At 36.9% G+C, this 12,482-nt stretch overlaps 1 protein-coding gene across 1 annotated transcript; it reads right to left on the bottom strand.

Moving 5' to 3' along the window:
- Positions 1 to 6,918: 6,918 nt before the first annotated feature.
- Positions 6,919 to 10,292, bottom strand: LOC306860397 (prefoldin subunit 4-like). The gene is made up of 4 exons (XM_079402071.1): positions 10,039 to 10,292; positions 9,157 to 9,264; positions 8,941 to 9,081; positions 6,919 to 7,632 (listed from the first exon to the last, which is right to left on the bottom strand). The coding sequence occupies exons 1-4, from the start codon at positions 10,126 to 10,128 to the stop codon at positions 7,501 to 7,503; spliced, it is 471 nt and encodes a 156-aa protein (XP_079258197.1). The 5' UTR covers positions 10,129 to 10,292; the 3' UTR covers positions 6,919 to 7,500.
- Between the last annotated feature and the right edge of the window lie 2,190 nt (positions 10,293 to 12,482).

Below are 12,482 nucleotides of genomic sequence, written 5' to 3'. Positions count from 1 at the left end.
GAGAATGGAAGGTGCTATTATTGTAATATTATGCGCTTTGTACTGTAACATTTTCTCACCGGTGAATGAGACATGAAGTAATCTGACAGCGTCGCATTCAATCCTCTACCAACGCAGTCTCTTGTGTCGCAGGTTAGCCTCTGGTCTGCCTGTCCGCGTTCATGTATTTTTGAGGAGGCGTGGCTTTGGAGAGTGATTTGCAGGGAGGGTGGGATCTTTCAAAACTAACTTGCTATTGCTAGACTCTCTGAAATCGCCTATAACTTTAACAATTCATTATAAAGTTCATATCTTAAGGGGTGTTTACATCACCGATTTCAACTAAAAACTTATGTTTTTGACGGCCAGAACATTTTTAAAATAGGTTTTTAAGTGCAATTTTTTGAAAATATGACAGTTATCATCTGTGTAAACTACATAAATGCTAATTTCATGTCATGCACATACATATTGTGTTCAGTCTAAATAGAGTTTCTTTACAAAGCGACATCGCCAACTACTGGCCTGGCATGAATAATACGGCCTTTTTAGATGTTTTTGCAAATCCATGTGAATGGGGATTGCTTTGACAATTGCTTTGTCTTCTGTATACGCAAAACTTTTCAAAAACGCAAATGAAAATTATGTTTTAGTACATCATTGTTGTGTAAATGTACCCTTACTGTGGACACAGCTCTATATCAGCTGGTTCAGCACATTTGATTAGGGTTTCAACTAATGCTATATGAATAAAGTCAAATTTGGGATATTCTTAACTAATGGGGAACATTCTCAGAACTTTGGCTAACATTCTGGCAATGGTCTCTCAAAGTTACGGACAAACATTCTTCCAGTAACATAAACAGAATGTTCATTTCACGTTATCTATAGCACAAAAACAGTATTTAGTACGATATTCTTCTAAAAGGTTTTTTAAATGTTAACTACTTGTTTCAAAATGTTCAGGGAACATTGAAAATGAATGCGTAATGAGGGGCCTGAGGCAGAGGGATCCATTTGCAGCTTTATTGATAAGATGGGGTCAAACAGGCAGAGATCAGTCAACAGCGACAGGGGTGTCAGAGATAAATCCGAATCCATAAACGATATCCAGGCTAGAGTCGAGGCAGGCGGCAGACAGGGGAAGTAAACAACAGTCCAGAGATCAGGTCACAAAGGCAGGTAGCAGAGAATTACAGAGTCGGATAAACAGTCCAAGGTCGTAAACGGGAGATCAATAAACATAGAGTAAACACTCAGTAGTGTAGCCAGGGCAATACAAGACTTCACAGTGTGGTGTTGGAGATTGCAGCTTATATGGGGTGACAGTGATGGGAAACACCTGTGCCGCAATCAGTCTCAGGTACAGGGTATTGTGGGAAATGCAGTTCAGTTAATATTCCGGTGATGGTGCCCTCCGGTGGTGTTCAGGGAGGGCCACAGAGGCCGAGTTTGTGACAGAATGTTCCCACAATGTTTGCTAAATGATAAAATGTAACGTTCCCTTAACTCTCATACCATGAGGTTTTTAAAACATTTAAAAGCTGACATTTTGAACATTTAGAAATAATGTTTTAATAACCTAAAGGGAACATTAGTAAAACGTTCTTAGAACATATTTTTGTAATCTGGGATATCCTACTCGAAACAAAACAGCGATTAACTTGGCAAATGTTTTGATGTTTGTTTCTAAAGACGTCTGTTAGCTGCTAAATTGCAGAGGATAAACAAAGCAATGCATTTTAACAAATTAGCATTTGTTAGACAGGTGTACAATTATCAACATAGAAGATGGTGTTCTACACACCTGTCTCTGCTGAACAGGTTTTATTATCATGTGTTTGTGGGAACCTTGACTCAATGATGCATTTTATTTGCTTAGAAGTCAGTTAGCTGTGTACATGATACATCCGCATTGCAGAAAAATCAGAGCGCGAGATTTCCGCATGCATTTCAAGTCGGAAACACTTCAAGTGACAATTGCACTGTTTTTTAGTAGGAAATTCCTGCAAAAACTCTGCAGGTAGATGGATCTCCTCCAGGACTTAAAACCCCTGCTGGGTGCATTAGATATTTAAAAGATGAACTTCATTACGCAACCTTTCAGATTTGGGATTTGAGATGGATTGCTTCAGTATATCTTCCACAAAATAGTTCCTACACCTGAGCATGTGGATTTAAAAAGAATAGAAAAAGTCTTTCATATTTCAAAATGAGAAATATAATCTATCCAGATACTAGAAGGCTACACTAGGAAAGCACAGCAAATTCAGACCAGGGATTCTCATACTCCTAAATAATCCACAAGAAGCAGCATGCAGCATAAAAAAGGCATTAAACATTAGTGATGTTTGTTCCTTGGCAATTGAGATTACTGCTGACACAAAAAGGAGCAAGTGTGATACGCCTCTGTGCAGTTTTATAGCGCTCGAGGGAGATATTGAGCGATGACTATGAACCCCTCAGAGGAAAAGAGAGAGTACTGGGAGACAGATTTGTGGTTCTTCTCCCATGGGCGGCACAGCGCACCGTGTGTTTGCCATCTGTTTGTGGGCAATAACACTGCACGGTGATCAAAATGAATAAACAAGACACGTTTCAGCAGCTTGTTAGAATGAGAGATTCAATCAAAAATCTTGATTTGCTGGTGGTGACCTTTCGATGTAACCCCCATAGACGATCTGGTGTGAACATTGGAGTGTCTAAATGAATCCGCCTAGAACGGAATTACTTGAGAAACAGAGGCCCTTAGTGGAAAGATTCGGGAAGTGCATTGCAAACCATAGATCAACTATGGATCATACCTTACAGCAGAATTTGTAAATGATGTCACAGTTGACATCAAATTGCACAATTGATGTGCACTTGCCATATTTGGATTTCTAAAGCGGTTGAATCACCTTAAGGAATAGTTCATCCCAGATATGTTCACAAGTCTTTAACTTGGAGTCTGAGTCAAGTCTCGAGTCTTTGGTCACGAGTCCGAGTCGAGTCTCAAGTCATTTAATGGCTTGCTAAAAAATCCCATTCAGAATCCTCATGTATTGAAATCTTCCTTATGAAGCTGTTTTATAGGCTATAGATAAAATATATGATCTGAATTGTAAAAAAAAAAGAGGTGCTAAGATAAGGTTAATATACATCCAGCCTGTTACTTATGTTTTAATACATTACCATGTTCAAAACTGTAATTTCAATTAATCAAATTTTATAAAAAGAGTCTGATCTACCATGACACATAAGGAAATAGCATGTGACACAAATATTACAAAACCATACAAATAAAGTTTTGCTTCATTATATAAGTCAGGGGTATTCAATTATATTATAGTCCAGACAAGCAGAGGTCCAGACAAAAATAAATACAAAAATAAAAAAGTACATTTTTACATGTATTGTATTTATACATTTAGATATATGTGAGGCCATGTGACAGAAAAAAATACTGTTCAGGGTTTTCCTCTTGAAATCTATACTATTTTAATATTTTACTTAAAAAGCATTAGCCTATACTAAAAACATTGAAGCTACAATAATCAACACGTTCTCATCTTGAGCAGAAAAGAAAAATAACTAGCAGTTTCAAAGTTTAAGTTCTATCCTAGCCATCTATCAACAATTTTCCTAATTATAATTACATGATTCTTTTGAAATGTTCCTAGCCTACAGATTATGCTAAATGTAGATCAGAGAGACCTCGTCACATCTGGTTTGAACAGGTTATAGATAGATAAATATATAGTAAGAAAAATAACTATATTTGCACCATTGTTTTTTTTTTTTTTTTTCTGCTGTGATTTAGTGAAAGTAACCTATAATTTTGCTGCTCTCCGTGTTTCTGCTGTTATTAAAATAACTGCGTCATCCGCAGCTCTTAAACTTGGTGCCTGCGCGCGTCTGGAGTGAGAGAGAACGCGCACGGAGCTGAAGGGGTTGAATAAAGCGTGTTTGGCTTTAGATAAAAATACTAGAGGATACAGAGCTGAAAGATTTGCCATAAACGACCCTGAGCGCTTGTTATCCGCTGTTTTGACGCGCTGCTCACTTAAAATAGTGCTGCTGCTACAGCTCGCGGTCCGGATGGTGCCGGGTGCAGATGCGGTCCGCCTTTTGAAAATCAGTTATATAAGTATTTAAGGATAAAAGACTCGAGTTGCTTTTAAAATAGTCACTAGTCCTTTTCCTCGAGTCTAGTCAAGTCTGGAGTCATTTCAGGTCGAGTCTTAATACAAATGCGACTCGATGGACTGCCCATCTCAGTGCCCATCACCCTCTGGCCATTGAAGATGTAGATGAGTTTGTTTCTTCATTGGACCATTACGTCTCTTACATCTCACCAGTGGATCCTCTGCATGGGTGCCGTCAGAATTAGAGTCCAAACAGCTGATAAAAACATCACAATAATCCACAAGTTGGACCAAAATACAAATATCCACAATGATGCTTCCTCTAATGAAAAGGTCCATCTTCTGTTGTTGTCTCACATCAAAATCTACCGACATATTTGACTGTTTTGCTTGTAAACTGTCTTTGATCTATGCAAATTTCTCTCCTTATTCAGACTTGCAATGGTGTCAGTGTAAAACGCAGTAATTATCAATTAGTTTCTTACAAACACGCAGTTTCTTTTTACTTCCCAAGATGTTAAGTGATGGTCTGGATTCGTGTGGATTGTTTTTATCAGCTGTTTGGACTCTCATTCTGACGGCACCCATTCACTGCAGATTATCCATTGTGGGCAAGTAATGGAATGGTACATTTCACCAAATCTGTTCTGATGAAGAAGCAAACTCATCTACATCTAGAATGGTATGAGGGTAAACTTTTAGCAAATTTTAAGTTTTGAGTGAACTATTCTGCAATAAAGCAATAAATGAAGGACCAAACATGGTTTTAGATTTCCGACAGAGTGTCACCTGGTACAGTAGATGCTAAACTAGGCAATATATTTCCAAAGTACAGTAGATTTAAATTGAAGAAGAGATTTGACCCACCAAAAATATAAATATCTAGTTCATATGTCTCATGTCTAAATAGAAAAAAAAAAAGTGTAGTTGAACAAACAAGTAACACTGATGAATTAAATACAGTTGATCTGAAGTGCAAAAGGCTCATAAGGTGTAATTTACTGTGATGATTTTATCACTTAAGCACTGATACTTATAACAACAGCTCAGTGCCTGCAGCTACACCGAGTGTTTACTGAAACCAACACATGCATACCAAGCACTTAAGAATAATGATTAAAGGCAGGATGCAAGAGGGAAAGTAGGGCCAGGAAAGAAAAGAGAAGATAACCAAAGTAGAAAGGAATAGGGGAAGGATTCAGGGATGAAAAATATAAGGAAGGACTGATATGAAGAAAGAAAGGAAGGAAGGAAGAAAAAGAAGAGGAAATATAGACAAAGGAATAGTGTACAGGAAAAAAGGAAAGAAATAAAAGCAGAATGAAGGAAGAAAGGAAACAAGAAAATGAAGAGAATGAAGGCAGAAAAGGAAAAAGTAATAGAAAGAAGGAAGGATGATGGAAAAGAGGAAGGAAATAAAAGCAGAAAGAAAGAAAATTAAGGAAAAAGGAAATAAGAAAAGGACGGAAATCAAGGAAGATGGATGGAAAAAAGGAAATAAGCTTTTAGAAAAGAAAGAAAGTGAAGGAAGAAAGGAAACAAAAAAGAAAGAATTGAATAGAATATAATGAATGAAGAGTGGAAATGAAGAAAAAGGAATGAAATAAAGCAAGTAGGAAGAAAGAAAGGAATGAAGGAAGAATGGACATACGTGAAAAAGGGGAAGGAGGAAGCACATGAAGGAAAGAAAAGAAAGACAGGATAGAATGAAGTGAAGGAAGAAGAGTTGTGTGGGAGATAAGATCCCTGATCTCATCAGATTCAGGATGAGAGTGGGGGGCGGAGCTTCTCCTGGTGCCCACAGGGCAGAGGAACTTGTTAATTGAGATCTGGATTCTCCCAAGGTCGGCCGCCAGAGCCTCTAACTCCATTTATTTATCTTCTGTTTTATTAGCTGGAGCAGGCCACACTCACACGCTCACTTTAATTAGGCCAGTACTATCTCCGCTGCTCCAGCAGGACCAGACCAGTGTTTGATTATGCAGATGAAGAAATCACAACAGCTGGAATTCAGCACTCACTTCTTCTTCCAATTAGCACGCTTCTGTCACCACGTAGTGACTGTGTTTACGCTGTAATGATGCAATTACAGAGTAATAATTATACTTCTTGCTCAGTAGAAAAAAATGGGTGTGATTTAAATATATCTTGTGCAAATAATGCATGAAGGTCACAGCTTTTTAATGCACAATGCAGCTGTTTGTATTTACAGTAAAATATAAAATACGGTATTCCCTTCCAGAGTCCAGCCAATGCGTTCTTCAAAGTTACCTTCTGAAAAATCAATACAACATATTAATAAATTATCTATCTCTGATTTTGAGATAAAATCCAGCCTTTTTGGAAACCTTCTGACCATTTGCATCCTGAGTTACAGCCCATATTTTCTATAGGTATTAATTTATCATTCAAACACTTAAAAGAGTTGGTTAAAGAAATAGATTAACCAAAGGCGGTATGAGATTTGGAGAAATGTATAATTACATCACTCGCTCCTCAATGGATCCTCTGGAGTGAATGGGTGCCTTCAGAATGAGAGTCCAAACAGCTGATAGATACATTATTATAATCCACACCACTCCATAATCTAACGCTTCCTCCAGTGAAAATGTCCATCCCCCGGTGTCCTCTCACATCAAAATCCACCCACTTTTTTTTTTTTTTTTACTATTTTTGCTTGTAAATGGTGCTTGATCTTTGCCTGTTTCTCTCCTGATTCAGACAAGACGACTTTTCACTGAAGAAAGCAAAATTATGGATAGAGAACTCATATTTTAGTCAGAAGTAAAGGTCTGAATAATAATTAAAAAAACCTTGCTGAATAAAAGTATTAATTTATTTCAAAAACTGACCTTAAACTTTTAAATCATAGTTTACGTTTTAAAATAAACATTAAATAACTTGCATTAAACATATTTTAGCTGACACATTTATCCAAAGCACAGTACACTTGATACACTTCCCTAACCTGAGGTTAAAAGTCTTGATCGAGGGCACAATGGTTAGATATGAGCTGAATGTTGAAGGATTAAAACCTGCAACTTTTCCATTATCAGCTCAAAACGTTACCCGGTATGCTAAGCCATAATTGCACCAATAATAATAATAATAAAAAATGAATTAGAAGATTGAAAGAGATGGAAACAATGTAAATTTATTTAGCATTTTTTATTTTTACATCAGTGCCTCTCATTCTCTCTTGCTGGATGTTTTATCCAGCCGGCCCCAAAACCACCTGTATGCAACAGCTCAAATAATTCACTAAACATAACGACATGTGAAATGCAACAAACATCACCAGAGTAAACAGGGCGAGAACTTGTTGTCAGAGTAGAAATGCCATTTCCTGTTGGAGACTGACAGTCTGTGAGGTCAAGTCCACATGTTTGAGGTCTCAGCTCTCATCTGCCTCTAGATTGATGTTGTTTCCAAACTTGGCATATAACTGAACCTTCAAATCTCCAAGAACCACCTGTATGGACGACACACGGCCCTCCAGAGCTTTGATCTCATCCTGCAGAGCTTCCTGTGGAGACCAAAATATAAGTATGGAAATGTTGAGCGCTACAGCCAGAGCTCAAAACAAACACTCGGCAAACAAGAAACACAAGTACAAATAGGTTTTGCAAAGAACGTTAGATGCCAGTAACTTATTCAGGGATTGCAAAAATGAGATAAATTCCAATAAAATAATAAAAATATCCTTTAACATCTCACAAATGTATCTAGTCAGTTTTTTCTTGCTTGATGGTTTTGCGTTAGGTACTTGTATTCAATTGTAACTCGATTTGTGCTAATACTAGTCTAATCGGTATATTGAATAATATATGTTATATAACAGGGCAGCCCAGACAGAAACTACAAGAGTTAATGTTAAAATGTTAAATTTAATGTTAAAATGCTAGATAAAGTTACCAAAATACCAATATTAACCAGGAAAAAAGCACAACACTTAATTATGAACAATCCTGAAATACACTGGTACTTTTAATTTGAAATGTCTATGCTTTACTTTTGTTAGCTACTTGTTCAGAAAAAATTTGCGAGATAAAATATGCACTGTACAACCATCTACAACATAAAGAAAACATTATCAGTCGATAATAAGCAATCTATTGACACAGTTCCATTGATTGCAAACTTTGAAATATACAGTGCTCACGTTTATGCAATCAAATCATCATCTTTTGAAGTTTAATAATAATATTAGGCTGTATGTCCAAATTTAAGACCTCTTAAAATGATTAAGATATTTGCTAAGCAATTTAAGACTTTTTAAATACCTGCAGGGACTTGTTTTATTTGCACATGTGCCCTGGAATATATTTTACAATTCACGCACATCTACTTCAAGTCAAAAATACGAGCTGGAGGGCTGTGCAATTAATCGCATGCGATTGTCATGCGCATCTTGCCAGTTCTGTGATCAGTAGTAAATCTCCATCACCTGCTTTCAGATGGAGCGGCATTTAATACACAGAGTCGTAGCTCACTGACAAGCTACGCAATATCGCGTTCATTATCGCAGACAATGCCTGTGATAATGAACACGATATTGCCAATTAATTGTACAGCAAAAAAGAAATGAAGTAATGCAGTTTAATGGCCAGTAAATCTAGTACATATTATGTCCTCCTGCAGTAACCTGAGGTTAAGTCATGAGCAAAAACACAATGATTAGAGTCGGATCAACTCTTGTGAGATTTGAATCTACAACCTTTCCAGCCCAGATCTTTAACCACTAGGCAACAAGGTTGTCCAGATTGAGGCAAGGCTCAGTAGGGCTCACTAGCTCTGTGGGAGACGCACAAACACACAGGGTTTGGTTTGTCACCTTCGCTGCCTCCAGCATCTCCTGCGTCTCTTCTTGAGAGTGACTGATGAACACGTCTCCGATCTGATACGGGATCAGCAGCGCATCGTCCTCACACATCATGAGGTCATCACTGGCATCCTCCAGATTCTGTAAGGATTTCTGCATAAACAGGGTTTGATCAGCATCCGCCTGGACAAAATGCAAACTAGAATGCATTTCAAACCATCTATTTACCTTTTTGGCCTCGATTTCATCTTTAAGTTCAGACATCCGATTTGTATTCCTGGCAAACTTGTTGATCTTTTGCTGGTCCTCAAATGTTACATTGACATCTTCAGCTGCCTGTTATTATTCCAGCGAGTTTTTTTTAATTAAACAATGCATTTATTCCAATATAAACAAATCATTTTGCTCTCTATATTAAAATGCACATTATAAGTTAAAAATAAGTATATTTTTATGTAAAGGGAACTATAAACTCAATAAATAATGCCTTGCAATAATTTTTGTTCATATACTGTGTCTGTAGACATACGCAGTGTTTTAAAATAGTACTTCAGAGTAAATAAACTGATATGTTCAAATGTTATGTCATAAAAAGCATGTCTGAATGTTAAATTATGCAGAGTTCACTTTATTTACAATTATTTGTTGTATATTATTTATTTTTGGTATAGAAAACTTGAAGCTGTAAGTTTTTTTTTTAATATATATATATATATATATATATATATATATATATGTGTGTGTGTGTGTGTGTGTGTGTGTGTGTGTGTGTGTGTGTGTGTGTGTGCGCGCTAATACAATACAGCATAAAGCTGTAATCTTTATACACAGTGACGTTAGCAGATATTTACTTGCACATAAGCTGAAGGAAAATGATCTACAGCTGAAAGAGTAACGTTAATGAAAATAAATAAATAAAAATGTCAATGCCAGAAAATCATGACAATCATCACAATAATGTGACGTTAGCCATTTAGCTGCTCTCACAACCAGTGAAAACAAGTCACTCTGCTCACTGTTGTCGCTGTTTCAGAGCTACTAGCACGTTACTAAACTAGTGCAAAATGACGAAGGGAATGTAGACAGAAAGCAGTTTATTTGAACACATACCACTCCTTTCTTCATGGTGGCTGCCATCTTGAACGGGAAGCGGACTGCGTGCACGCGCGTGAACGGCGGCGGAATGGAGCACGTGGGCATTCATGAGTTTGTTGCCTTTTCAAAAATGTGCTACTTTTGTCACAGGGAGAATAAAATATATTGGTTGACTTTAATAGCTGACTAGAGTACCTATATTTTGCATTTCGGTTTTCTTGAAATTATCCGTAGTTTGCGTTGTGGGCAGGATTTGCAGAACTCTTACTGACATCTTCTGGACAATAGTAGATTTATTTCCACATATATTGAAGTTGAACCAGTATGTTTTTATGTCCCATGTATTGATTTCCTTTACACCTAACAATGTAGCCTTTTCCAAGAACCGTAAATAGCCTAAATAAATAAATATCTTAAAAATTCAGAGCTCTGAAAAAGCCAGCTTTTTTCCCCAGGTTGTTAGAGCTCTTAACTCATCTCCCTGTCCCCCTCTGAATATGTATAGTCAGATGCTTTTTTTTTTTCTCTTATACTTGCATTGTTGTATGTTTATCTTATGTTTAACTAGTATGTAGCACCGTGGTCCTGCGAGACACGACATTTCGTTCCACTATATGTCCACAGAATGACAATAAAGCTCATGAAATTTCATATTTCACAACTAAATGTTTTTGTAGGTCTACTTGTTTACTTTCTAAAAAACCCACAGGGCCACAAGTGACCATATGAAGAAAAACCCATATACAGTACCAAGGTAGTGGCTATTCTTCCTTGGGTCCAACAAGTAAAAAACAATTACATTAATCCATAACAATAAAACCAATACAATTAAACACACAAACCCAAAATTCATCCACAACATCAAGATCAACAATTTACTGAGTACATTAAATACGTTTTTTTTAAAACTCATTTTACTTTTTAAAACACATGTAATGTCCGATGGCAATTCTATACAAAAGTTGACAGTACAATGCACCAGGAACTCTCAATACTGAAATGTTTCTTATAAACAAAGCAGAGAAACAGTTGACCTATCCTTCACCAGAAGCCAACCTATAGAATTTTGTGCATTCTCATAATATTAACCCTTCTATTACAGTTCAGAATTAGTCATGCAGCTCTATTCTGGACGAACTGTAAGTCTTTACTTGATGCACTCGGCCATACCACTGGACAGTACTCTAAATAAGTAAGAACCATTGTTTGCACAATTTGAGAGATGCAATAATGTAGTAAAAAAATTAATAACTGATAGACCTCTTCCCATAACTATTACCATATTTTCTATCTGTTTTGACCACTTCAGCTATAGCTGGTAGATATAATGTTGTATCATCTGCATACATAACTGCCCTTGCACGCTTTAAAACCAAAGGAAGATCATTGGTAAAAATAGAAAATAACAATGGTCTTAGACAGCTTCCTTGAGGCACACCATTGAAGACCGAATCTTCGTTTTTGGGTGAACCATCTCTTTCAGCTTCAGAATAGCCATGCGATCGAGTGTCCAATGTGCTTCTGGTAAGTCGTGCCACAGGACACAAGCTGTTGAATATTTAGTTAACATAATGACAGCGGACACAACCTGACTGAACAAACTCACTGTGGTTGCTAGTGCTAGTTTCTTAAACATCCTCTACGCTGTAAACAGCGTTACACCCAAAGACAAATATTGGGATGATATGCAATTTCCCCCCCTTTTTCTCAACATTACTATTCATATATGATTGTTTTTAATTGCTGTCATTAATTTGCAAGTGTATATTTGAGTATCGATGACAAATATTAATTCAATAAATGTGAAAACTTGTCTGAATTCTGTGCAGCGTTATATCTTAATGAAAATATGCTTCGTTTGGATGATTTAGTGGAATGCCTTTGAGGTTTTTCAAGGTTTTTCGCTGTTAGCATGTTGCAAGAATTCCTTTCATGGTGGCAGACCAAATTCACAGTGACCACGAAGGAATTTGCTTTTCGCCCCCAGTGTGTACATTTACAATGTGACTCTGTATCCATGAACGGTGCTTACATGACAAAATCTCACCCTCTGCTGATCTGCTCCTTTGTTCCTTGTCATGCTTTCTGTTGAATAGGAAAACACAGTGCACATATTAGAGTGTTCTGTTTGACATTCATTTAATGAGATATTAAAGAGTTTACAGGACGTTTTGACAAAGGGAGAGGAATCCTCAGCTCAAATAACTATGTGTGAATTGAATAGTTGCATTTCATGGCAATGGATAATGACTGAAATGGCATGACTGGGCCCGTGGGAGACAACTGGCATGTGTTTAGACTGTATTTATGCATGTTGTGCCATGAAAAGAATTGTATTATGTTCAGAAAATATCATAAAGGTCAAGCAGATTGATAATTTATGCTAAAACAATCAAGGAAAAGGGTTTGCCAGGAATATAAGTAGGGGTTCACAATGACACGTATTTAACATCAATTAT

Source organism: Barbus barbus (assembly GCF_936440315.1).
Source record: "Barbus barbus genome assembly, chromosome: 41".
Taxonomy (NCBI): Eukaryota; Metazoa; Chordata; class Actinopteri; order Cypriniformes; family Cyprinidae; genus Barbus; species Barbus barbus.
The sequence above is the reverse complement of the archived record's forward strand: the minus strand, read 5'-3'. Positions and strand labels throughout refer to the sequence as shown.